General features: G+C 36.0%; 2 protein-coding genes across 2 annotated transcripts in view; one reads left to right on the top strand and one right to left on the bottom strand.

The window, feature by feature from the left end:
* LOC104983023 (chromosome unknown open reading frame, human C17orf104) overlaps positions 1–13,492 on the top strand; it is a 13,803-nt gene extending 311 nt beyond the window's left edge. Inside the window, exons 2-8 of the mRNA XM_010832515.1 lie at positions 222–356; positions 3,675–3,832; positions 5,781–5,885; positions 6,779–8,651; positions 9,137–9,271; positions 12,128–12,308; positions 12,791–13,492. Coding sequence (XP_010830817.1) covers positions 222–356; positions 3,675–3,832; positions 5,781–5,885; positions 6,779–8,651; positions 9,137–9,271; positions 12,128–12,308; positions 12,791–13,020 — 2,817 coding nt within the window. The 3' untranslated portion in view covers positions 13,021–13,492. The remainder of the gene's footprint in view (positions 1–221; positions 357–3,674; positions 3,833–5,780; positions 5,886–6,778; positions 8,652–9,136; positions 9,272–12,127; positions 12,309–12,790) is intronic.
* A 2,359-nt stretch (positions 13,493–15,851) lies between these two features.
* Positions 15,852–25,004, bottom strand: part of CCDC43 (coiled-coil domain containing 43) — a 9,367-nt gene continuing 214 nt past the window's right edge. Inside the window, exons 2-6 of the mRNA XM_010832514.1 lie at positions 24,959–25,002; positions 21,609–21,696; positions 20,290–20,425; positions 18,790–18,848; positions 15,852–17,550 (exon numbers count right to left, since the gene is read on the bottom strand). Of these exons, the coding sequence (XP_010830816.1) occupies positions 17,363–17,550; positions 18,790–18,848; positions 20,290–20,425; positions 21,609–21,696; positions 24,959–25,002 (515 nt within the window). The 3' untranslated portion in view covers positions 15,852–17,362. The remainder of the gene's footprint in view (positions 17,551–18,789; positions 18,849–20,289; positions 20,426–21,608; positions 21,697–24,958; positions 25,003–25,004) is intronic.

Genomic DNA, 25,004 nt, shown 5'->3' with positions numbered 1-25,004 from the left:
CAGGGAGGGCCCGTCGGGCGCACCTCGGGGTCCGGCCGGTAAAGGGAGAGGGAATCCCGGGGACGGAGGCGCGGGGTCCCCAAATGAGTGTTCTGGGAACGGATTCCGGGTGGAGCTAGGAGCACAGCCAACGTAGAACCGTAGAAGCCGTCGTCCGGCCATATCGGTCCGGCTCTGCCCTGCGTGACGTGTCTCCTGTTTCCTATCCCCGTTTCGTGCAGCCGAAAGTAGCGTTCCGTGGAGGTGCGAATCGCTGCTGGAACCTCAGTGCGGACGCCAGCAGTCGACTAACAGATGTCTTCAACAGCGTGGTGCTGACGGGCTCCCCTTCCTTCTATGATTGCTACAAATCCCAGGTCCGTTTCTCCACTCTGCCCTTTGTTAGAGGATTTATTCTCCTTCAAATCCGACCCTACGCCCAGCACCCAGCCCATTCACGTTGGCGTTTAAATTGCTCCACATTTAGGACCAGACAATATTTTAAATACAGAGTTTGTAGAATACAAACTGGTTTTGAAAGCAAGTTAAGGAATAAGATTTTTCATTGATTCTTGCTTTTGCTTTGTCCTCAGCGTGACATGATGCCAGAAATGTAAGAAAATCCGTATTTGCTTATACCGTAAGATAATTTTCCCTTCCGGCATTTATTGGAAGTCGGTGCAAACATACGTTTGATCATTTAAAAGGGAAATTTTTCTATACATTTTTATTCTCTGGCTCTTACAATGTCTTAGATGACGTGGTACCTTTTACCTCACCTAAAACATTTAGTTTGGTTAATCGTGTTAAATTAGCTTAGGATAATATGTCATTTTCATTTGAAATTATTTAACCAGCACAAGGCTGTTGATATTGTTATATTTTGAATTATAACAGTGTCCTGAAATAAATAATTTTATTTAATTCGCATGACAGCCTTGTATATAGTATTATACCCATTGTACAGATAGAGAAACTGAGGCCCAAAAAATTTGACTTGTGCTGTAAGTGACAAAACCCAAGTTGACTCCAGGTCTTTTCACTGCCAAGACCAGCATTCCACTGCTCTCTATAATGTTTGCTGCTGCTAAGTCACTTCAGTCGTATCCAACTCTGCTGCTGCTAAGTCGCTTCAGTCGTGTCGGACTCTGTGCGACCCCATAGACGGCAGCCCACCAGGCTCCCCGGTCCCTGGGATTCTCCAGGCAAGAACACTGGAGTGGGTTGCCATTTCCTTCTCCCTATAGTGTTTACCTGACTACTAAAATTTACTTGGATTTAATTTCAGTTGATTAAGCATAGCAAGAATAAAGTGAGACATTTTGCAATTATCTAGACTAATTAGTGTACCAACCCTAAGCATTCACATATTTAACTTCCAGAAATGTTTTGACTGAAAAGAATCTAGATAGCCACCGCATTAGTTGCTTGTTTTATCCTAGAATATTAAATTTATATCAGTCTTTTAAAAGGATTTAATTTTTCTAATACTCAAATCTTTAAAATATAAAGTATACTTGAAATAAAAAAAGAAAAAAATATAAAGTATACTTGAAATAATACTTATATATTTTGTTTCAAATACTGTTTACCTCATTTGATATTATATAATCTGAAAATGCTCATTTTGTTTAAGCAACTCTTTCAAAACGAACAATTATTTGTATCACTTTGGATACTTCACACCTAAAAGAGAGTTAGGTTGGGCCTGTCTAAAGGAATAAAATTATGAAAGGTTCTAACCATAACAGCCTTTGTAAAAGTTACTGCTAACTAACAGAAATTTTGGAAAGACATTTTTTAGTGGCACTTTGAGCAAAATCTCTTGTGTGCCTCAATTTCTCCAACTTCAGAATAGTCAACAAAACAATAAACTATAAACAAGAAAATTTAGGTTTCAAATAGTATTCATAACTATAATTTAACCAAATGGCTATAAAATGTTTGAGATTTGTGAAGATTTGTGATTAGATGATATTAATTTTCATATATTATTGGTATAAACTCAGTGAATGTTTAAAATGTTATTTTTCAGTTATCATGTCCATGAACGAAAATTTAGAGTGTTTTGATCTAAACATGTTTTATCTCTTTTCACATCAATTTTGATTGAGAATAAAAGCAATTAGAAAATATTTTTAACCAGGATTATATACCTTCTATATTTATAAGAAAATACCCTTTCTACTCTGTTTATGTCTGGATATTTATAGCTATTACATCTCAGGTTTTAGTAGCTCCTTATTTGGAGAGTTAAAAATTGTGAATCTATGTATTCAGACTATTTTAAGTATTTAAAATTTGAGGTGCAGTATTTTCATTGTACTTCATTCCCTTTTTTGGAAGGAGACAGAACTTCAAATAATTCATTAAAATCTTAAAACTCAAACCTTTTACCTTATTTACTCAAAATTCATTATAAAAAAAATGAACTCGTTTTTTCTTATAATATCTTTAAATTTCTTAAGATAAAACATGTTATGTATTGTCTCACTTTTATACTTCCTCTTGGAAATAAACTAAGCTGAAAATTAAAGATACTGTTTTAAAAGGCCCTAGTGTAGGAGTGGAGAAGGCAGTGGCAACCCATGATGTTTATGAGATTTATCCACATTGTTGTTTTGCCAGTAGTTTATACCTTTTTATTGCTGCGTATGATCCCACTGTTGGAATATATGACAATTTGGCCACCTGTTGATGGACATTTTCGTTGTTTCCGGGTTTGGACAGAGAAGGCAATAGCACCCCACTCCAGTACTCTTGCCTGGAAAATCCCATGGAAGGAGGAGCCTGGTGGGCTATAGTTCATGGGGTTGCTAAGAGTCGTACACGACTGAGCAACTTCACTTTCACCTTTCACTTTCATGCATTGGAGAAGGAAATGGCAACCCACTCCAGTGTTGTTGCCTGGAGAATCCCAGGGATGGGGGAGCCTCGTGGGCTGCCGTTTATGGGGTCGCACAGAGTTGGACACGACTGAAGCGACTTAGCAGCAGCAGCAAGCAGTGTAGGAGTAAGACGGCCTTGAGTTTGGGTTTTAGTTTTGTCATCTCTTAGCTCAATAATTTGTAGCCTCATTTTTAAACCCATTATAAAACACCCATTTCCTCATTTTTAAAATACAGAGAATATCCATGTCATAAGGTGACTGAATACAGTGTGTGGAATTTCTTTGAAAATTTGATGTAAATGTACATTTACTTGTTTTTTACAGATTGGGGGCATTAAGACTGAATTTTGTAAATGATTTATAAAAATTAATACTAAAAATAACACAGCTGTGGTCCATATAGTGCTCATCTGTTCAAAAAATTAAAACAGCAATAATTGTAGGTGTTCGTGTCCTATCTCAGGGATAAGCAACAGCTATTGGACAGGGGCAAATCTGCTGAGTGGCTGTAAAACAGAATTTTATTGGAATAGCCACAGCCTCTAATTTACACATTGTCTATAGTTGTTTTGGTGCTAGGAGTTTCAACAGAGACCTTAACACAGCAAACCATAAAATATTTATTATCTGACCCTTTACAGAAAACAATTGCCATCTCCTACTGTTAAAGTAAGCTTAAGTGGCTAAGTCTAGATTTGTCTCCCAACTTTTACACATGTGTTATTTCCTCAAATTTCTTATTGTTTCACTAATATTCTGTAGTTTTGATTGTATCTGATATACAAACATGTCTTTAAAATTTCAGAATGAAGATAGTGTTGACCTAAGGCAGACCTATGCTCCACTTTCTTCATCAACGGAATATGCAAGTTCTGTAGATTCTTCACTTTTCTATGCACCATGGTCTACATATGGAGATGATATTAAACAGCCCTCTAATTCTCAGATCAATGTAAAGAACAGGTAAATTAATACCTTAGATTTCTCAGGCTAAACAAAGTGTTCTTAAGTTTGATTACATGGGAACCTAGTTGTTTTAGCTCTTTGTTCCCTATATCAGTATTTTTATGACATTGCAATTTTATTTATCAAACTTCTAGGAAATAAAGTTATGTGTCTATAATTTTTTTCTTGCTACTTTCTTTCATTAATTAGAGGCAACTCTGAGTACATCTTAAGTTCCTCTTTCTAAAGATAGCATATAAATGAGTTACAATTTTTCAATCTATTTTTTAATCCAGTTCTAAATTTTTAGTAATTCTTCCCTTTACAAGTATACAACAAACAGGATTTTATCAAATGTAAGATACTTATTTTCTATTCAGTTCCACTAATAATGGGGGCTAACTATGTCAGATTCTCTCCTATTGGGGATATTAGAATTAACATGGCAAATATTATCCTTGCCTTTATAGATCTTACAGTAATGGTGATGATTATAACTTGCTAGGCACTGCAAATGCCTGGTGTACTGCAAGGTAAGGTCTAAAGGAAGAAGTATAAAATATTATGGGAGCTTATTGCAAAGAGAAGCTTAAGGGAGTGACACTACCTTTATGTTAATTATAATGAGGGAGCAGTTAAAAGAGGCTAATGTGTCTTTAGTTTACCAGGAAATAATTATTTTTAAAATCTACTAATTAAATAATTGTTAAAAATTTAGAAATTAATTTTAAGTTCTCTAAAGTAGATTTTATTAGGTAGACTATATAATATATAACTCTACACAAAAAATATTTTTTTAGTTAATACATGTTCATTGAAAAACTTCAGACTTTATAGAAATATGTAAAGGCAAGCAGAAGTTTACCTTTACCCTGCCTTTCCACCTCCCAGTAACAACTATTAACAGTTTGGTATATATTACATTGAATATTTTTCTAGATATATACCAACATACTATTATACAAAAATTTTATATCAAATCTTTTTAAAATAAGTATTAGACTTGTAGGTAGACCATTTATTCAACAAGCATGGCAAATGATAAACCTTTGCAAAATTCAAGTTTTTTAATATCATGATCATTTATTCAGTTTTATGATTACTAATACCTACCTTTCCTATGTTATGAAGATCAATGAAATATTTGAATGTTATGCAAGTATAAGGTATTTTCATTTCTAAAATGTCCTAACACTATGAAATGTTAGACCTAAAATATTAAAAAACAAGAAGTTACAATTTAAAAACAACATACTACTTCTAGGAACAAATTACCCAAAATCCATAAGAGGTAAAAAGGGTCCAGTATATTCCATCTCATTGTTGTTTTTTACATTTTGTATTGTTTAGATAGTGTTGGTCACTAGGTAGGATTTCATCCACATGGAGAACCAGTCACTTCTTTGGCACAGATTTAGGGATAGCCCCCAAATCTTTTACATTTAAGGGACAACTGCTACATTCTTGTGATATTTAGAATGACCATATCACTGTACTTTTTAATCCAACTTTTAGTATAAGAGTCACAAAAAGAGAGTAACAGGTTCATATGGTTTTCACATCACAGATGAAAAAACTTAGCAAGTGTGATGTAATGATGTATAATAGGACTAGACATGCTTTCAGAAGTTGCCATGGTACCAATCATGTCTATAACATCATAGATTAGAGATTTATATCTTGGGCATCTAAAATGAATAGCATGTGCTTTGGAGAAATAAGAGGTAAGCATTCATTGAGAACTAGACATAAGATTTTGAATGAAGGAGAAATACTTATGCAGGATAAATACTATGCCAAAGTGGAAAATATTCTTGAGTTCCTATTCCCTCTTTAGTTGAAATGAAGATATAGAGTTAATCCAAATATTTTATAGAAAAATAAGTCAGAATAAGTCTGAAAAAAGAAATATATTATGTTTCAATATGAACAAAAGAATTTACATGTGATATTCGTTTATTTTTAGGATTCAAACAGAAAGAAATGACTATGGTAGTGAAACAGACTTATATGGACTTGTGTCTAACATTTTGGAAGAACAAGATAAATCACAGCCATACTTTGCTGAGGGGTTAGTATATTACATAACCTATATAGTATGTAATAAACTTTTAAATTCCCAGGTACTAGATCGTTAACTTTTATTTTTACTTAATAGAAGATCATCTGACATTCGACATCGTAATTCAGATATTTGTTTCTAGGAGCCTAGATTTTCCTGAGGTGCTTGCCATACAATTGAAAGTTTAATTTGCTATTAAGAACTTTCATTTGAAAAATCATTCTTCCATAATTCAAAGCTGTTTTCCTTGAGTTCATGAGCTAAAATTTGGCTTAAAGAGTATAAATTCCAACGACTTTTATACTTATACCTCCAAAAATAAAACTATCATTGCTTCTGAGTAGAAATATGTATGGATTTTATTCATATAGTAAAAACTTTTAAAGTATGCATTAATTGTTTTACTTGGGTGTAGAAGCCATATTATCCAGATTCCCTATTTCATAAATAGGGAAATATGTAGCATACATCTAACCAATGAAAATGTTTTCATTTCAATGAGAGTACATCTTTTTTAATTAAAAAAATTGTGGTCAACAGCACTTTTGTATTGATCTTATATAATAATGTAAGAAAAACTTTATCTGGTTTCTACTTACTGTATGTAAACAGTTCATATAAGACCACGCAATCACCAGCCTCAGGCTTTAGTTTATGTCTCCTCGAAAAGTATACTGAAGACATATTAAGACTAAAATGCATATTTATGCAGCATATAGCACATTTTAAGTGGCAGAAAGTTATTTGGATGTAATGGCAGCTTATAAGGCAAAGTTGGAAAGGATTAGAGAATGGTGAAATGGGGCAATATAAATGTTTTGAAAGCCTTTCCTCCCTTCTCCACTAAGAAAATAAAGACTTTAAAAATCTAAATTGTAATTAAATATATTTGCTTGTTCTAGGACCTGTTCCTCCAATTTAAAGTCAGTTTGGCCAATGAACACAAGCAGATTTGCAGATCACCATGACCTCTTAACAGAAACCAAAAGGCCAGTAGATACAGCCATCTCTCAGCAAGCTTTTTATACTGGTGAATCTGTGTCAGCAGTGGAAAAGCAGTACCTACATAACAGTAATCTCATACCACAACAAAAAATAGATGAACTTTATCATGGATTTACTGGTTTAGACCTTGAAGAACAATGGATGTACCCCTCACGAAATGATCATTCTAACTGTTACAATATTCAGCCAAATGATACAGCTAAGACAGCATTTCAAGAATATCCATTTATCAAAAATTGTTTTACACCACAAACTGGTCTGTCTGACATCATGAAAGAATCAGGAGTTGACACTTACTCTTACGGAAGAGAGAAAATATGTGCTAAAGGTCTTGAGGCACCGTTACAGCAAAAGAGGGCAGAGATATTTCTTTCCCAATTTAATAGGTACAGTGAAAATCCAGATTATTGTAGATACCCAGAATATGCTCATCCTAATAAGGCTAAGCTGAGTAAGTGTTCGAATTTTAGTGTCCAAGATAGTAAAAAATTAGCTAGTGCCACACCTGAAACACCAACTGTAGAAGCAGACACCTACACAAAGTTATTTCAAGTAAAACCAGCAAATCAGAAAAAAATGGAGGAGACAATACCTGACCAGCAGAATTTCACATTTCCAAAAACTACACCACATCTGACAGAAAAACAGTTTGGAAAGGAAGCAGCATTTACTGCTGATTTTGGCTTAAAATCAGAATATGGACTAAAACCTCATACGACTTGTTCAGCTAATAATGATTTTGCTAATGTCACAGAAAAACAACAGTTTACAAAACCTGACCCCCCAAATTCTGAGTATTTTAAATCAGTGAATTTACTAGCAAATTCAGCAACATCTTCAGGAGGTATCAACTTAAACAGACCAACATGGATGAATGTCCAAACAAAAAATAACACTCCTATTTTTTATCGAAATCAAGGTAACTTGATGAAATTAAATTCTCATTTAAGTGCAGCTTCAAAAGGTTCTAACCATTCTTCAGATTTCCCCCAACTATCATCTACAAATTTAACCCCAAATAGCAATTTATTTCAGAAGTATTGCCAAGAAAACCCTTCAGCATTTTCTAGTTTTGATTTTGGTTACAGTGGTGCAGAAAGAATCCAATCTATCAATCACATGGAAGGACTGACAAAGACTGGAGAAGAAAATCTCTTTGAATCTGTTACCGATAAAAAAATAAAGCAGCCAAATGGATTTTGTGATAACTATTCAGCTCAACAGTATGGGATCATTGAAAGTGTAAACAAACATAATTTTCAAGCTAAGCCCCAAAGTGGACATTATGATCCTGAGGAAGGGCCAAAGCATTTAGATGGCTTATCTCAAAATACATATCAAGATCTGTTGGAGTCACAGGGTCATTTTAATAGCCACAGACAGGGAAGTGGAGACAACAATATTAATAGCCGTGTGAATCGCACACAGGCATCATGCTTTTCAAATAATTATATGATGGGAGATTTAAGGCATAATCAGAGTTTTCAACAACTTGGTTCAAGTGGGTTTCCACTAAGATCCACTCATCCATTTGGCCATTCAGTTGTTCCACTGTTGGATTCGTATGATTTGTTTTCTTATGATGACTTAAGCCATTTATACCCATATTTTAATGATATGATGTACGGTGATAATTCCTTTTCTGGTTTCGTGCCAACTTTTGGATTTCAAAGACCAATTAAAACCCGCAGTGGACCAGCCAGTGAACTTCATATTCGTCTAGAAGAGTGCTATGAACAATGGAGAGCATTAGAAAAGGAGAGAAAAAAGGTAATACCAAACTATCCATTTAGGCATAACTTAATATATCCCCTTTGCCTATTTTCATTTTGTTTACCCTAGTGTAGTTTAAGAAAGAGTACTTTTAAGTTGAATTCTTCTATAATGTATAGTATTTGTTAAGTCCATGACTATACAGAATTAATTAGGTGACTTAGACTAAAAATGCTTGGGGCTTAAAAAATTTTTTAAGTTTATTTTGCCTGTTAGGTAGACTTTTTCCTTAATGGGTTGAAAGTTTATTTATTTGAATTTTCTAAGTATTAAACTATTGGAGTGTTCAGGTATTTTATGCAGTAAGTGTGACAGAAAAGTACATGGTACTATGGTTTGTATTTTTTGCCTTTTGATTCCAAAACAATTTTTATCTAAAGGAGTAATTTTCGATTTTCTTTTTAGGCCTATGAGAAATATTATTCATGATTGAATCATATTTAGAAAATTTAGTATCTAAAAGTTACGTATTTTTTTTACAGACTGAATTGGCCCTTGCAAAGAATTATCCAGGGAAAAAAGTATCCAGTACTAATAATACTCCAATTCCACGGCTGACCTCCAATCCATCTAGAGTTGATCGGTTAATTGTGGATGAACTTCGAGAACAAGCCAGAGTAAGCTGTGAAAATATCTAATAGCAGATTTTTTTAACTGGTTGATAAAATTTTTAAATGCCTCAGCAAGTTAGAGTTCTGAAGGATTCTTAAATCACATTTATGTGTAACTCTCTGAAATGTATTCTTTCCCAAGTTTGGACTTAGAACTATTAGTTATTTAGGAAAGGGAAAATAGCCCCACTTAGTCATTAAAATATTAAGTTTAGTAATCTTAAGAGATTCCTCTTCAAGAAATCCAGATTAGCAATGGAACTAATCCACAAAAGAAAGAAAAAATTTTAAAGTAAAACCATTTAAAATATTATTTATAGGGAAAGTCCCATTTCTTAATCACAAACATTTGTTTTCTAGCTTCACAAAAAAGCTTTGCTTATATTATACAAGGTAGTAAATTAATAGGAAATTACCTTATTTCGTTTTCTGGACCCTGTTCTCTTGAGTTATTTAACAAACATTAAGTATATCTAGCAATGTATTAATTACTAATAAACTGAAGTATGTAGGTATATGCATAATTTTATAAAATAGCCTTATTTTGGAAAAGTAGTATATCACTTCAGATCAAATGTAAAGAATCTTGATGTTAATTAAAAATTATTTTCCTATTATCTCCTTTGTAATTTCAGAATTTTCCAAGCAACTGTAATAGAATAGGGTAGTTTTTTCTTTCTGACCTTCCTCTTTTAAAAACTTCTGTTTCCTGGGACTTCCCTGTGGTCCAGTGGCTAAGACTCCATGTTCCCAATGTAGGGGCTCCTGGTTCCATCCCTGGTCAGGGAACTAGGAACTAGATCCCACATGCTGCAACTAAGAGTTCTTATGCTGCTATGTAGATTCACTATGCCAAGTGCTGCAACTATGACCTGGTGCAGCCAAATAAATAAAATAATTTTTTAAAACTTCTGTTTTCCAAATAAAATTTGATAATGATTCCTAGGAAAAGGCATGCAGTGAAACAGATTGCATCTATGATTGAATAAAAGCCATTTAAGGAATTATAAAAAATCAGCACAACAGAGTCTTATTTTATTGATCATTAGTTTCTTACCTATACCATGCTGTCTTTAAAATACAGATATGAAATACTTTAATGGAAAAATATTGATTTTTACTTAGCTTTCAGCCTTGATCAGTTGTAATTTTTAATCAAATTCATAAATTTGTACAATGGAATTTATCAGTGGTGTGGTCAGATATAGCCAAATGTTATAAAAACTTAAGTCTTTTTTTTTTTAAACTTCCAAGTTAAAATTTTTCTCAGTAATGCATTTCTAGGCAATAAATCAAAGAATTGCTAATGTGAGTATTAAGAAATGTACTTAATACTTTCCAGCCTTACATAGGCTTCACCTTAGTTTAGCGTATTTATAGCTGTTAAAATAATTTTGTTTCTGTTTAGCAACATTAGACTAATAATATACAAAGGGCAAAAATATTTTTATGTGTACTACTTCTAGTTTGCTGGTTTTATAGAATTCTGAAAAAATCTTTTAAAAGTTTATTAAAAATCACTTGTATAAATTTTTTCTTTACACTTACTCAAAATGACTATCTTATTTTAAAAATATATAATTTGTAGTTCACTGGAAGTTTTACTATGGTATTTTTTCCTTGTGTTGTCTTATTTTCTCCCTCAAGAATCTGGCTGGTTGTACAGTTGGGAGGAAAATATTTAATACCTGTACACTTGTGTTTTCTCCATGGGCTTGAACTGGCATGGACTTACACCAAAGAAATTTGGTAGGAGTGTAAGGTTAGAGGCATTCATTCAGGTGCTTATTAATTGAGAGGTATTTTTCTGTTCTTCCCAGTCACTGAATTATATGAGTTTTAAATCATTTGGCTCCCAAAGGCAGTTACTGTATTTATTAGATGTTCAAATCCTAGCTACTCGAAAGTTCTCCTTCCTTACTCCTTCCAAGTTTAGAATTTGAAACTTTAGGCATATACAATATGAAACATACTCCCCTTACTATATATCTAAGATATATAGTGTTCTTTTTTAGGCTTAATTAACCAGAAGATTCTTCTACCACCAGAAGATTAAGATCTCCTAATTTTCCCTAGCAATTTTGACACTTAATAGGATTTATTTTGTTACTTCAGCATAAACTTAAGTCAGTATTTTCTGGATTATGGACTCCTTAAAACTAACACTAGCCAATATTATTTCTGACTTCCAAAAGGGAGAACATTGAAGGCCCAGAAAGGAATTGCTGAGGTCAAGATTAATCAGATCTAGAGACTGATTGACCCTTTTTAGCTCAATTTTTTTCTTTTAACTACAGTAACTCCTAATAATGCTCTCTTGGCAGGCTATTCTCTTATTTACCAAAAAGAATGCCAGATTTTATATTTGCACTTACTGTTAATAATATGGATATATTTAAATGTTTGACTTTTTCACTGTTGCTTATTCTCAGAAACTGACTTTTAAACTGTCTAGAATTAACATATGTACAAAAGACGGACTTTCCATCTTTGTTTCCCCCATCATGGTGTCAGGATATAGTAAGCTAGTGAAATGAAAGTTGCTCAGTCGCGTCCGACTCTTTGCAACCCTATGGACCATACAGTCCATGGGATTTTCCAAGCCAGAAGAGTGGGTTGGGTAGCCTTTCCCTTCTCCAGGGGATCTTCCCAACCCAGGGATGGAACAGGGGTCTCCTGCACATTGCAGGCAGATTGTTTACCAAATGATCTATGAGGGAAGCCTAAATATTTACTTATTACTGAATGAACATTATTCCTCTCATCTCTATTCTGCTTCATTGAAGATTTGTTTTAAATTAATGACAGGGCAATGTAGTTAAATTTTAAATGCCTCATCAAAATTTAAAATGTTTCTCTCAGGTTGTGACTCTACTGGGCAAAATGGAACGTCTTCGAAGCTCTCCCCTTCATGCCAATATCTCTACAGCTCTTGATAGACACTTGGAGTCCATTCACATTGTACAGTCACGTAGAAAGGATGAAATTGTTAATGCTTCAAATCGGCAAAGGCAAGGAGTTCCTAGATGCCAAGATGACAGAGGTACAAACATTAATGCATATCCTTTTGATAAGGCAGTTAATTTGAATGTTAATAAAATCAGATTCTGAAGTTAAAAAAGTTGGATTTCTAACACTTACACTTATCTAAAAAATAAATTATTAAATGGTGCCTACATAATTTACTCCAAAAGTGAAAGTGAAGTTATTATCTATTTTGCTAATTTTACCCATTTAATTGTAATAACTCTGTCAAAGTCTGTGTTCTACCCAAAGTATAGTCATGGTCATACAAGTCAGAAATAAAATACAAGCGTAACACTTTTTTTAACATTAGTATTTATATTTAAGGTATAACACTTTTAAATATTAAGTCAAGTACTTTGATTAGCTCAGTCAATAGCCATCTTTCTTTTATAAAAAATGATGTTTGATCATTTAGTAGCACAGACTGGGTTTTATAAAGAGTTAAGGAGTACTTAAATGATATTTAATTTGAACTGACCACAAATGTTTCTTCTGCAGATGTTTTTGCGCTTGCTTCAGCAATTAAAGAGATGTGTGTAGCTACTCGGAAAGCGCGTACTACCCTGTGGTGTGCACTGCAGATGACCTTGCCAAAAACAGCCAGTACAGCTGGCCAAACAGATGTAGAAAAGGCTTTACAAGATATAGTAAACTGTGAAGATAAAGTCCATGAAAGCCTAAATAGTAGCAATCCAGTGAACCAGAGAGGTGAAGCAAACAAACATTAAGGAAATGGCAGCAGAAAGAAGAATAAAAAGCTGATAAGTAAATGTATCAAGACATGCTAAAAAATTTTAATGAACTTGTCAAACTTGAAAATTTCATTACATTAATTGTCTTTCAGATTTAAAGTTAATAATACCTTAATGAAGTCTAACTTCTATTTAAAAATCTATTTGGAATGAATCAGATGTAGTTGAAAGTGAGTCAGACGTAAGTAAAGTTGACTATTCTAGGGCAACTAGAAATTCCCAGGTAGTCAAAGGTAACAAGTTTAAATTAAATTTTTCCTAACAGCTGAAATATTGCTGAAACTCATTCTGCAGTGCAGGGAAATGCAAATATGAAATTCTTCTAGAAGATAAGTTTCATTTAGGTCTGCCTTAGTAAGTATAATTCCAAATAATGAATCTTAAGTGACTGTAACACAAATATGGCTACAGTCTAGTAACCAAAACAAGTTTTGATTGTGATATAAGAATGTTTTCCTTACAAAACTGGATAATACCTAGGGAACAAAGGAAAGAGAGATGAACCCAATATTCATGTAAAAATTTAATATTTAAAATACTACCATATTTATAAATTTGAAATCTTAGTGCCTAAGTATTTGGAGGGAAGTGCATCTGATTCTCCTAAATTAGTGATAAAAGTGCCAGTGTAAAAACCATGCAAGTTACTGAATATAAAACCTGTTCAAATCATTTGTGTATATTATTTAAATTTTAATTACACTATCAATTATTAAATATTTCCAGTTTTAAAGTATTTTAATTGAATCAAAAAACAAAACATTTCCTTTACCTGGATCTTTTAAACTTTTGATGCATCTAAAATAATGACTATTGTTTTAATACCCTTAGTTTGCTGCCTTTTTGAGGGTATCACGAAGTTCTAAAATGTATTTTTTTAAGGTTAATCTTTTACTAGTTTAGTTTGCAATTGGTTAGTGTATATTTTGTGTAGTTATGTTCATTAGTTTGCTTCTGAATTTTTTAAGAGCTCTTGAAAGCTTGGCTTTTTCTGTTTCTCATCACTTAATATCTTTGTATGGAACCCAAGTAATTTATTCAGTAATATGAAATGTTGGTATTATGTGACTCAGAAGATCTTGGGTTTTAACATTTCTAGCATGAGTTAAACTATAATATAATGTACTGATGAAATTTAATTGAACTACCCTAGACTAGAAACACTAATGTTTTAAATGTTGGTGTTTTTCTTAGTTTTAGAAATCCTGGTATTAAAAAAAAAAAAGTGTAATCACACCACGTAAATTTTCTTTAGATGATGTGCAGAAGAAACTGATTGAGAATGCAGGAGTAACTGTAGGGAGAAACATTTTGATCACTGCAATGCCCTAAAACTACCCAAATGAATTACATTGAGGGTAGTCAAATAAAATAGATCATCCCACCACAGTCACTGCATAGAAAGTGGTTAAGTTTGATATAAGACATGTTGGATGTTATGGAAACAAATATTGTTCTGAATTTAGTCTCTCAAGAAAAGTAAATAAATTGCTTTGTTGAAAATAGCTTTTTTTTTTTGAGTTTGTGTTAGTTTCTAACATTGAGTCACTCGTCAGAAAACCAATTAAATTTCATTTAACTGATAAGAACTGGTGCTAAGTTTTAAACTTCATTATTAACACATAAATAATGTTGGCAGATAATAAACCAACACCATTCTGATTTCCTTGGATTTAACCTGACCTTGTTCAAATATGAAATTTTTGTTCTGCCTTTGTGCTAATCCAGGAGAACCATAGTAAAACTTCTAGGGAAACTTTTACATACAGTGGTCAGAAATGAAACACTATTAACAAAAAACAAAAATTATTTCAAATTTTGTTAATCAAGTTACGCTGCAGATAACTCTCAAATTAGTTGGTTGTCCCTTTCTATTGAATACCCTCTAATGGATGGTTCTTATGTATTATACTTCTGAATTACAACTTATGAAAGTGTTATAAAAGTTATGACAAGATTTACAGTCTGATCAAACTGATGGTTCCATCATTTCTAATCCAAAAGAATTTGGAATACTCAGTTGTTGTTTTTTTTAATAGAAAAAGCAGTTTTTTATAAAGGTGGTTGAAAATTAGGTACCTTGAATTATATCAATATCTTTCCCACTTGAATGGTACTGTAGGGTTATAGAAGGTTGGGGAATTAATGACTGAAATTCCAAATTTGGCCTAAAATGTCCATCATATAGTAGAAAACATAGTTGTTTTAAAATTTGCCTTTTCCAATATTGAATATTTTAGACATAAAAGGTTTATTAGCACCTGAATTACGTGGATAACCTTACTCAAAGCCTAATAAGTTGATCCTTTTCTTCTGTTTAAACATTAGTTCAGGTGTACATTTAACTGTGACCTAGCTAACCAGAGTCCTGGAAAAATGAATTGACTACTCTTAAAACAGATTGAAACTACTACCCTTCAGGGGTCTTTGGATATAAACTGACTCTGCTTCAGAGACCAAAATTAAGGTGAAAACAAACCAAAAATCCAAAATAAGGGTTATTAAAACAGGCTCTCTCACATGCCAACTGTAGCCACAGCCACATATAAAACTAAAATGCCAGCAGGACTCGAGAGACTTCAAAGCCAACCTACTGTCCAAAAAAGAAGGTAATCTTTCTGATCTCCTAATATCCAACCTCACAGAAAGGAAAACTGAGGCAGAGAAATTATGGATTCCAGGAAGAGGGTCTAATAGCAGAGGAGATTATTGGACTAATCAAAACATAAGTAAAATTCAAACACATTCCTGAGGGACTATCCACACAGAACTCACTTCCAGCTGGAAGGAATCAGAATAAATCAAGATACTGATTTAAATAGTTTATTTTTTAAAAAGGTGGTTATTTTTTAAAAAAATTTTACAATGACATGGCTATAGGAGTGTATAGAGGTGACACATCATTTCCTTAACCATGTTTACCTTCTGTGGAACGGTAAAAATTTTTTTGTTAATCTCATAATTAATGGTATAAAACAGAGGTCAGCAGACATTTTCTCTGAAGGGCCAGGTAGTATTTTATGCTTTATAGGTCACATAAGGTCTCTGTCACATCTTCTTTCTTTTACAACCCTTTAAAAATGTGCAATCCATTGTTAGCTCGAACCATACAAAAACAAATGACCAAATTTGGCAGTAGTTTGCCCACCCCTGGTATAATGTATCTACTTTCTGTCTTGACAGAGAAAGTGCTCTCTTCAGGCTTCTTGACGGTCTGCTTCTGAAGTACAGAAAGCGCTACTTATAACCAAATGTGGTTTGTCACAAAAGTAGAAATGGAGGAGAGTTCCTACTCACTTTCAACTCTCTCAAGCAGTTTTTCCACTCACTCACTCATTCAATAAATTTGTTGAGCACCTACTATGTACACTCTTAAATATCTCTGTTAGCAGAGATTTTCAGTGTTTTTCCTTAAAAGGGTTTCTCTAAACCTGTAATTATCAGGTCCTTGTATGTTTTAGGGCAGATCAGGGTTAAAATCTCTACTAGCACTCAAGAGGATTCATGATTATAAAAAAAGAATCTAGCTAATGATGATTCCCTGCACTCAATACTGACACATCCTTCTTAAAATCACAGCCTAGATGAGGAAAAATATATAACTATCTCTTACTAAAAGAAACTTTGTTTCCTATCATAGGCTGAAACTTTAAAAAAAAATCTCAAATGCAGAACATCCACCAAATAACCTTTTCTTATTTTCCTATTTTGTCGCCATGTAACATAAAAGTCTGGATCCGGGTAGGGCTCTTCATTAGATTCCTATTTCAGCCCTAAAACCATTTATTTAGATGTGAATAATACTTCTGAAGCAATTGACACTCCTACAATTCATCTGGAGAGTCCCATGGATGGAGGGGCCTGGTGGGCTGCCATCTATGGGGTTGCAAAGAGTCAGACACGACTAAGCAACAAACACACACACATAATTCATCTCAGGGAAGGAGTGGTCATGATTCAGCTCCTTCAGGACAAAAATTCAGCTTTCTGAATATTCCTGCTGTTTATCCAAGGTAAGGGAAGACTTTTTAAAATGGTCAAAAGGAGTATAGGACTTCAGTATTAAAATATAAAGGCTGTCCCCATCCCAGATCTTTGGTTCAGACATTAGCTACAATAATCCGATTACCCACACCACAGAGACATGGCACATTTTGTAATTAGAATTGTTTGCGATTTTCCTTGTGACCATGTAAACAAAAGGGGAAATGCCTTGGGAAACTACCTGGCAATGTTCTCTCATTTCTCTTAAATACACAAATGCACAACCAGGTCTCCCTTTGACCAAGTTCATTAGGAGAAATAGAGTGGACCAAGGTTATCGCTTTCGCTCCCCTCTTTGTGTCCTTTTCTTTTCCTTTTCCTTGCGTTCCTGCTTGGCTAGTTTGTCTCTCTCCCTCTGCAGCTTGTCCTGCTCCTTCTTCCTCTGGGACTCATCCCGAAGCGTGTCTCGCTCCAGTTTTCGGGCATTGAGGACATCTTCCACATTGGTGTTTCGGAACAGAGCTGCAGGTGAGTTAAGGGATAAGGGTCCAGGTCACACAGGTCTCAACTCCTGCTCTCCTCATTCAAGCCTAGTTTCAAATACTATCTATCCCTCATCTTTAAAAACAAACCAACCAACTTTATGTTTATCTTTAGTCCAATGGAAAATCCTACAACTGCTATTAGTAAAAAAAAAAAAAAAAAATTGAATAAAAATTTCATTCAGACTTGCCTAAATCTGAGTGTAAATATTTTATGAAAATGAAATCTCATTCTAGAATAAGTACTCATATCATTCACTGGCAGAATATTGCTGGAGTATCCAGGCTAGTTTTAGTGACTAGAGTATTCAAGTAACTGGCAAAATTTTCCTATACTCAGCACTATTAAAATGCTTGAAAAGAGTTAAAAAAGTTGTTTAACCTTACTAAACTTTATCAATTTGCTTCTTTTCCTAGACCACTGAAGTTTTAAGTGAAAATCATGTTCTAAAGAAATACTTTAACCACAGTTAGAAAATAGGTGCCATCTGTGGGGTTGCACAGAGTCGGACACGACTGAAGCGACTTAGCAGCAGCAGCCAAAAATTTACCCCTCATTTCTTATGACTTTAAAACATAACCTGTTACTACCAGACAAGCTCCTTTTTACTCTTTCCACATAATCTTTTTCTGCTTTAGTGCTTTAAAATGAATGTTTCCCTGAAATAACCCCCATTTCTCAGAAAATAACCTCCCTTTCAGAAAATCTACCTTACTCCTCACCTTTAAGAAGGTGGATTTCTAAATCCACCTTCTCTATAAGCTGCTCATAAGTGATTTTGTTGGTAGGGACTTTTTATACCACATATGTTTCAATTTGTCCATATTTTCACTTAAAGTATTCAGTGCTTTTATTCTCTTCCCAATGAGTTCCCCAGGTCTTTGAGGACAAGGACCAAAACTGCAATATTATTCTAATTGCTTCCACATTGCTGGGAAACCCAACACTATACACAAGGAGTACAGATTCTCATTTTCCCTTAGAAATCCTTTCTCTAAACTTACCCCTTCACAGTTCATGTCAACATATTTTTTGCGGGGGGGCGGGAAATTCTTGCTAAATTGACTATTTAGCAGTCCGAGGACTGGGGCTCACAATGTTGACCTAACATGTGTTCTTGGAGGTAGAGGGAGCCCCCAGCAATGACAGTGAAACACAAACTGACCCACAAGAAGATCCTATGGAGCAACACCTGGAGATGCACACAGAGAAGGATACATTTGTCAGAACCAATGCTCATCGTGGTGGCGCCCGAGTCATCCTTCTCATCCGCTTCGGTGAGTGGCGTTAAGGAAAGTCACACGTAAAACAAAGGTGAGCACATCCCATCACAACATCAGAAAATAGTGATTAAGCTGAAGGGAAGGAAAAGCAGGCTTCATGGAAGGACTCTGACAGGGATGTGATGGTAAATCCAGGAAAGTCACCTTTAGAAGTCTTAACTTGGGGAAGACTGCTCAGAGCTCCTATAGGATTCTTAACTGTTAGGGTCTGAAAAGAAACTGAAGCTGGTCTGGGTGGACTGCCACATTATCTGGGAGCCAGGGGATGGTCAGATGACCTCTGAAACAGTGGTTCTCTAAGTGTGGTTCCAGAACTCGCTAAGAGCTTTTGAGAAATGCACACCGTTGGGCCTCTCTCTGTATCTACAAAATCCCAAATTCTGGGGCTCAGGGCCCAGCAATTTGTGTTTTAACAAGTCCTCCAGGAGAACTAATGCTTAAAATGTTTTTTCTAGCCCAGGAAATGAGATTTTTGTAATTGGAACCCCAGTTCTGCCAAACCTAACAAGAAAAATCATGAGAGAAAACAAGAAGTTGACCCCAAAGAGCCTAAGAATTCTTTCCTAACCTAGTGATTAGATAGCAAACATTTCTGATACAACAGTCACTCCATTCAAGCAGGCTCAGTAAGCTAAGTATTCCCTAAACAAATTTCAGATCCAGGTTTTGGAACCAAACCTGGTTTCAGGGAACTAAACCTGTTCCTACCAGCAACACTTTCTTTTTACATAGTCCTCACTCAAATTCCAGGTTTATTTTGGTGTCACTTTTATTAATTATGTAGTACTGGAATATCACTCATTCATCTCTTATTGCCTCCATTCCCTTATCAACTATGATAAAAATTACAAAGATTATACACATAACACTGAATACCTTTCATAGAAAGGTATTATACAAATATGAAGAATCATAATTGTAAATCAACTATTTCAGTTTTTTAAGCTAGATCTTATTTTCTGAAAACACAATAAGTGGTCCATTCAGGCATTATTTGTTTCACACAGAAGTTTTCAAGAACATATACATTGCAATAGTCCAGTATCAACCATTCCAGCATCATTCCTCATGCCCACAAAGGGCTACAATCTCTGCCATTTTAGAGGAGAATATTAAGCTCTGGTGGGGTGGGGGTGGAGGGTGTACTTCCCTGGTGGCCCAGTGGCTAACATTCTGTGTTCCCAATGCAGGGGGCTGGGGTTCAATGCCTGGTCAGGGAACTAGATCCCACATGCTGTAACTAAGAGTTCGAATGGTGCAACTAAACAAATCCCACATGCAGCAACTAATACCTGATGTAGCCAGAGAAATAATTTTTTTTTTTAAATAATAAAGCTATAGAGGGGGACTGGCAACTTCCCAGAGTTCAGTGAAAACCAGCAAAGGCTTTTGACTTGAGCCTTAGGGAATGGCGCTGAGACTCCAGAAAGGATATTCCTCTTCATCTGTCACATCAGCATACTGGGCCAGGAGGGCAGCTTTCCTCTGCTTCTCTTCTTCTGACACCATTCTGGGCTTCACCACGATCTGCGCCTGCTTCTCAATGAGGGTGGCAATGGCCTGGACTTCATCTGGGAGGTGGTAGGAGGGAAGTGGGGGACAACAAGGTTGTATGTGAGAGGAAACATGCTTCCAAACCACCAGTCCACCCAGGCAGTGCTTTGAGCAAAGGCAACGGCAGCTGCTGACTGCTGAGAGCCCTGGGGTGCAAAGGAGGTGCCTCAGGGGCCAATGAGAAAGGCAAGGAAAGGCCATGCAGGCCAGGCTTTAGGTCTCATATCCATCTTCAATCAGAGCAGCCCTGCTTTTACTTTTATTATATGCTGAAGTTCTGCTGCTTTAAGAAAAAAAAAAAGTTGAAAACTACTGCATTAGAATCAGAGAAAATCAAGCCTCCAAACATGCAACTTTCTCTAGTCTCAAACCAGAAGCCTAAGAAGGAATCTGGCATTAACTTAGGCTGGTCTATCCCATGTTGATAATTATGCCAGGTGAAACTCAGATTATTTTAAAAACAAAATTATCTTTTGACATCTCCATGCTCAAAGAAAGGAGGCAATGATGTCAAGCAGGCATCCTGCTTGTCAAGGAGGCAATGATGACTCTCATGCCTGGGTGCATATTAGAATCATCTGGGGGAGCTTTTGAAAAAAAACAGAATCATCTGGGAGAGCTTTTGAAAAAATAACAATGCCTGGGTCCGCACCCCAAAGAGGTTTATATAATTGGCCCATGGTGCGGCCTGGGCACTGGCAGTTTCAAACATACAGCAAGCGATTCCAGTGTACAGCCACAACTGAGAACCAGCATGTGAACAGCTCAGAATAGATTCTATTCAAGTTTGGATTTCTGTTTTGAGCTGTGTGTAGCTGATTTTTCATCCTAATGGGATCATCTCTTTCATTTGAAAGGATGGAGGGTTTAGCTGAATGAAGCAAAAGACCAATCACAGTCTGTGTTATGAAATGAGATTATGAAAAGGTTGGGAAAACATAGTTGACCCCATACCTGAGAGCAAATATACACGGGGGAGTGTAAAAAGGAAAGAGAAAGAAAAAAGCAAGAACCACAGTGAAGACAGCCATGGTCAGCTGAAGTGGTAAAATGTAAAAGAAAACCAACCTTCAGTTAAAAAGTTAAAATAAGCTGCCAGGTGTTTACCGGTTTAGCGCACCTGAGTGAGGAAAACTAAAGACTTGTAACAGCTGTACAGAAAAAGTGGTTGGAGGTTAGACCTAAAAACTCCAACTCTACCTTCTTTTTTCACTTTGGTGACAACATTCTGAGTTTCTGACCATCGTTCCACAATCTCCTTGCAGATATTAAGGAGGGAATCTTCTTCCTGGTTGAAAAAGTAGACCAATTAATTTCCTGAGAGCCCTCAACCTAATGCAGAAGGAAATGGCAACTCATTCCAGTACCCTTGCCTGGAAAATCCCATGGACAGGGGAGCCTGGTAGGCTACAGCTTATGGGTTCTCAGACTCCCACACAACTGAGGGACTTCACTTGCACTTTCTCAACCTTATCAAATCTACGCAAAGGGCAGAGCTCCCCCTGCTGGTGATGGGAAGAAATCACAGAGCAGGTTTGGAACCCACAGAATAGAAATGATGATTCTCTTCTGAGGCTCCCAACACAGAGGGAATCGTATGTGAGTCACAGAAGCCACACCTGCTAGAGCACCCACTCCATCCTGCCAAGCTCCAAAGGAGAGGATTCTCACCAACTCAGGGCAGTCCTCCTCTTGGAGCAAAAACTTGTTGAGTCAAAATGCTCCTCTATGAAAATCTTCCTTGGCCAATATATTCAATTCAGTACATTCTCCAATGTACTCACTGATCCATAATAAAGAGAAGTTAAGTGAGTAGATGGTCTCCTATCCAGCCATCTCTCTGTCCATTTTACATAAGCAGACATATTCTGCACACCAACCAATCTTCCTCTTTAGCATGGTATGACCAAAAGGATGTTGGCTTTGGTGTCACACTTAGTTAAATTAAAATCCAGACTAAGAGAAAGTTTCTTTTCATAGAAAAAGGCTGGTGTATGAACAGCTGCCACAAAATGTAATATCCTGCTCACTAAACTCATTGTGATAAAATTTCATGATGTATGTAAGTCAGATCATTATACCGTATACCTTAAACTTATGTAGTGCTGTATGTCAATTACATCTCAATACAACTGGAAGAAAAAAAAATGTAACATCCTACTTAATGTAATGACCCTACTTAAAACTGCTTGCCCTCCATTCTACTCCCAGTTTTCTCACAATGCTTCTTTTTCTCCTAGCACTATCATTTTCAAATACCCTAGATAATTTACTGATTATGTTTTTCTTTACTGGAATATAACCCCTCAAAGACAGGGATTTCTGTCTGTGTTGTTTCCTGAAGAACCCCCAAGCACTTAGGGCAGTGCCTGGCAGAAGAGTAATCCATCAATAAAAATTTGAAGACTCAATCAGCATAAGTGGAATCACAAGGAATAAAGAGGATGACAGGAAGCTTTTGTTTACTGTCATTTTCCCCCAACCATATATACTGTTCTTAAGTCTTACCTCAAATTGTTGCTGATAAGCTTCTAAATTCCTAGTAATGAATCCTAGCCCAATATAGCGACTAATTTGGCTATCTTTTGTTTTTCCTAAAATGGGATTCAGTATAATAGTTGGGAGCTTTTATACCCAGCCCAACTGACTAAGTAGTGCTATAAGTGATGTTTGGTGTCTACCATATTCACTGGCCTTGCTGCTCTGTAAGGTTGCTCCCAAGTTGTTTCATGGACAGGACCCTGCCTCACCATATTGTTCCTGGCCAATTTTTTTCAAAGTTATTTTCTACACAGAAGGGGCTGGGGAAATTACAAGAAAATTAAGTAGGGTTTGTGAACTGGGCAGGGGGAGGAAGGTAAGTCACCTTAAAAGTGAGTTTGTCTTGGAACTTCCCTGGTGGTCCAGTGGCTAAGACTGTGCTCCCAATGCAGGGGGCTTAGGTTCTGTCCCTGGTCAGAGAACTAGATCCCACAAGCTGCAACTAAGAGTTCACATGCCACAATTAAAATGATTCCCAAGCCTCAATTAAAGGTCCCACATGCTGCACTGAAGATCAAAGATTTTGTGTGCCCCAATTGAGACCCAATATGTAAAATATAAGACCAAATATATATATATATTTTAAGACTCAATTATTGAAAAAAAAAAGTGAGTTTGTCTCTGCAGTTTATGCAAACAAGAGATACAAAAAAATAATAATAATAATAAATCTGGTCTAGACAACTCTTCTACTAAGACTATAAATAGTCTCGGGCAAAATTCAGGTCTACCTTTATCAGCAGACATACAGTTCTAAGTAATGATACAATGAAAAGAACAAGTCAAGGAGCTGTACCAGTGAGTACCCAAGTTACCTGAACTTCTTTTTCATGGACTCTTTAGGAACTTCCCAGTGGGAAATTTTTTTAAGGTAACTTAATTTGTTTGCCTCCTATTCTTTCCAATTACAACCTGCAATGTAAGGATTCAGGAAAAGAATTTATTCCTCTGTGTTGTATTTCCAGCAAACTCATGAGCTGCATCACAAGCTGTGTTAAGGCTTTCCCATTTATAGGTCAATCTCACCAGAGCAGGTTCTGGAATTAAAAAGCGGGCCCTTGCCAAGAGGCCCTGGGACAGCTGCACTAGTGTTAGATTTCAACCATGTTGAAATCAATGAACTGCATTTTCACCAAATAAGAGTAAGCAGAGATGAAGGGGGAGAAGGAAATGGCAACACACTCCAGTGTTCTTGCCTGGAGAATCCCAGGGACCGGGAAGCCTGGTGGGCTGCCATCTATGGGGTCGCACAGAGTCGGACACGATTGAAGTGATTTAGCAGCAGTAGCAGCAGAGATGAAGGCAGCAGAAACGGTCAGGTTGGAAAAGTGTGGACTTCTTGGTGACTTACTACTTAAACAGTTTAAAGCACACATTTCTGAAAGCCTGGATCTGCTTCTAGGAGGCTAAGTATCATGTTTATTTCTCTTAAACTCTGATCTCTCTTATTCCTCCACCCACTCCCCCCAATGATTACTGCATTTCTACATACAGTAAAGGATCGAGCCCAAATTTGCTTCCATTCTGCCTAGGCGTGAAAAGACCTCTACTGCCTAAACTGATCTTTTTGGGAATCCTACCTCCAAAATAGGAAACCAAGAGGGTACTTCCTGCGGGCTTTTGTCAGGGGCTCTGCCTCCTATGGGGCACAGACATCCCAGAGCACTTAATTTCCCCCTCTCATCACTGTCAACGGACGGGAATGAAATTGGTTGTTAGACGTTTATGATAAAACTAATTTCAATGCCTTTGGAAGAATACTCACCCAGTTGACCTACAGGCACCTAAGAGGGCAGAAATAAGAGAAAGCTTTTCCTCTCTCTGCACCTGCAACCCTCTGGCTCCCGAAACCCTGGATGAAAAGTAGCTCCCTGTCTCCGAGGCCCAGGGCTCAGAAAATTATTTCTCTTCCAGGTGAGACCACTAATCCTCTGGGACACTAGGTAGGGGAAAGAAGTACTAACAGGAAATGGCTTAAGAGGCTAAAGGAATGTGTCTGGGCTTCTCACCAGGAAAGCAGAGAGAATACCCTGCAGAGCATCCAGCTTCTCTTCT

This window comes from Bison bison, unplaced genomic scaffold (genome assembly GCF_000754665.1).
Source record: "Bison bison bison isolate TAMUID 2011002044 unplaced genomic scaffold, Bison_UMD1.0 scf7180017861046, whole genome shotgun sequence".
NCBI lineage: Eukaryota > Metazoa > Chordata > Mammalia > Artiodactyla > Bovidae > Bison > Bison bison.
The sequence above is the reverse complement of the archived record's forward strand: the minus strand, read 5'-3'. Positions and strand labels throughout refer to the sequence as shown.